This window comes from Sinocyclocheilus rhinocerous, unplaced genomic scaffold, assembly GCF_001515625.1.
Source record: "Sinocyclocheilus rhinocerous isolate Xijiao unplaced genomic scaffold, SAMN03320098_v1.1 scaffold277, whole genome shotgun sequence".
NCBI lineage: Eukaryota > Metazoa > Chordata > Actinopteri > Cypriniformes > Cyprinidae > Sinocyclocheilus > Sinocyclocheilus rhinocerous.
In genome coordinates this window covers 363,329-365,883 of record NW_015662923.1, presented here as the reverse complement: position 1 = coordinate 365,883, position 2,555 = coordinate 363,329, and the positions used below count along the sequence as shown (strand labels likewise).

At 39.8% G+C, this 2,555-nt stretch overlaps 1 protein-coding gene across 1 annotated transcript in view; it reads left to right on the top strand.

The window, feature by feature from the left end:
• LOC107728340 (neurexin-3b-like) overlaps window positions 1-2,555 on the top strand; it is a 250,258-nt gene that overhangs the window by 37,437 nt on the left and 210,266 nt on the right. Inside the window, exon 6 of the mRNA XM_016538481.1 lies at window positions 369-752. Within this exon, the coding sequence (XP_016393967.1) occupies window positions 369-752 (384 nt within the window). The remainder of the gene's footprint in view (window positions 1-368; window positions 753-2,555) is intronic.

The window sequence follows — 2,555 nt, the reverse complement described above, 5'->3', positions numbered from 1 at the left end:
AAAAAAAAAAAACATTCTGTATGATTTATAAGCTTGTTTCCCCATTGGGACCTAAATTTAGGTCCCCACAGTGACACAAGTCCCCATGAGTCGGTGTATATTCAGGTTTAAGTCCCCACCGGAATAGAAAAACATGTAAACACAAATGTGCATATCTGTATATTTCTATATTTATTACACTGTTTTACCTTGATTATCATTGGTTAGCAGCATTCTGTGGTCAAATATTATTATTATTTTTTTATAATGGCTACTTTTATAATGACTGAGTACTTATTTCTGTGTGTATTTTTTGAGCATGTCATTATTATCTTCTTTTGGCTGAGCTTATCTTGTCCTTCTTGACGGCCTGTTGTTGTTTTGAACAGGTATCATCTCTGTGAATAGCCGTCGGACTCCATTCACTGCCAGTGGAGAGAATGAGATTCTAGACCTGGAGGGTGACCTATATCTCGGAGGTCTCCCAGACAACCGTGTCGGCCTGGTCCTTCCCACCGAACTGTGGACCGCTATGTTGAACTATGGCTATGTGGGCTGCATCCGTGATCTTTTCATAGACGGTCGCAGTAAAGACATTCGCCAGATCGCAGAGGCACAGAATGGAGTTGGAATCAAGTCATCCTGCAGCAAAGTAACAGGCAAACAGTGTGACAGCAACCCCTGCAAAAACAACGGCATCTGCAAAGAGGGCTGGAATCGCTTCATCTGTGACTGCACCGGTACCGGATACTGGGATCGAACCTGTGAGAGAGGTGAGTGATGCTATTGTTAGTGTTGCGTAACCTGACTTTCTGCCTGTTTTTTTTTTTTGTCTGTGGATGGACCGTGATTTCATATAAGGTGATTTAATAATAAAATATCTGAACTTACACCAATATGATTCCTCTGCGAATGCCATCTTCTCACAAGATGCAGGAATTCATTCAACGCAGTCCTCACAGTGCATTATAGGTATTCTCTAGCCATGTACACCAGTTGTACAGTAATTATTGCGGTGCATAATGGGATTGAATGGATAATATCCATTATTAGTGATTAGAACTAAAACTTGGTAACCATGAATGAATGCATATTTGTCATTTTAACTGGTGTTTAAGATATTGTTGGTCATAGGTATTAGTAATTATTATTAAAAGATACTACTGCTACTACTATTGAGAAGCACAGCGCTATCAGTAAAGCGACGGCGAGTCGTGCGCCTTCACACTAGTTTACCGTACGTCAAATACAGGTGCGCTGCGTGCTACATACTGCGCATCCATTGAGTACATGACATGATCCATTGAGCGCATCCAAATGGTACAGATCGCTTGACGGAGAGCGAAACTCTCAAGCGCTCAGTCAGCGAAATTTATTAAAATTAATAAATTTTAATGCCACTACAAACTTTTAAGTGCTTAAGATTAAGCGCTACACTTCAAGTAACACAAGTATTTAATAGTCTATTAATGTATTATGCATGTGTACGGTGATTAAAGGGGTCATGAACTGAATTGTTTGCATTTGATAATGTTTCCTGAAATGCACTTACAATGTTGGTATGGTTTTTACATCAAAAATGGTCATAATTTAGAAATAAAAGGACATTTTCTACCCTGATTTTAGCCCACTGATTTGAATGCTCGTTTTGAAGGGGCATGTCTGCTGTGAGACTTCAGTGGAATTGCTATGATTGGCAAACATCTTTGCATATGAAATAAGCATTAAATGTGGAGCTCTCTCAAAAACCTTTACTACATTTTTACTATTACAGCTGTTGAGATTAACTAATCATGGAAAGTTTTGATTATATTTAGATCAACTCCCGTTGCATGAAAGGTTGCAACGATGAGCATTGTAGCCGATGACAGACTGTTATGCGCAATGCAGTTATCTCGTCATTGCAACTCAAGTTTTGCACTTTCACAAATGCTTTCATCATAACTAACTGTGCAAACACAATGTAAATAAGAGACTCACTGTGCCGTGTAGACTATGTCATTGAATATAAACTCACACTGTGTGAATGACAGCTCCAGCGATTATAAAGGGACCTTCTTTGATCGCTTTCTGTATATAATTTAATCACAATTTAAAAAACTGATTATTTTCAGGCTACTAAGAGAAACAATGTGTAGTTGACCGTTAAATTACTGGTTGGATTTATTGACGCTGTAGGGGCGTGTTTGTTTTGGTGATTTCAAATATCAACATTGGCTACCAGAAATCACTTACTCTGCCTTTAAATATCAGAAATCACTGATCGCAGATTAGGCATTAGAATTAACACAGTTACTTACATGTTATGGTATTACTGTCAGGTTCATATCTTACAGTAAAAGTCTGTTTGCAAAGCCTGCGCCAAAACTGCGACTGATTTACCAAAGAATAAACAGTGAAATGTGCGGAGCAAACAAATACCCAGACAGCAGCTGACTCTGCGCCGGATCCGTTTTAAAACCGGCAAATCCGCGTTACAGTCACATCCGTTTCAGTGCTGTAACACGGATCCAGGCCGGGCGCGGTTTCAGCGAGCGGGAACTACAGTCGCAGAGCGGATCCGGCCTGCGTCCGTG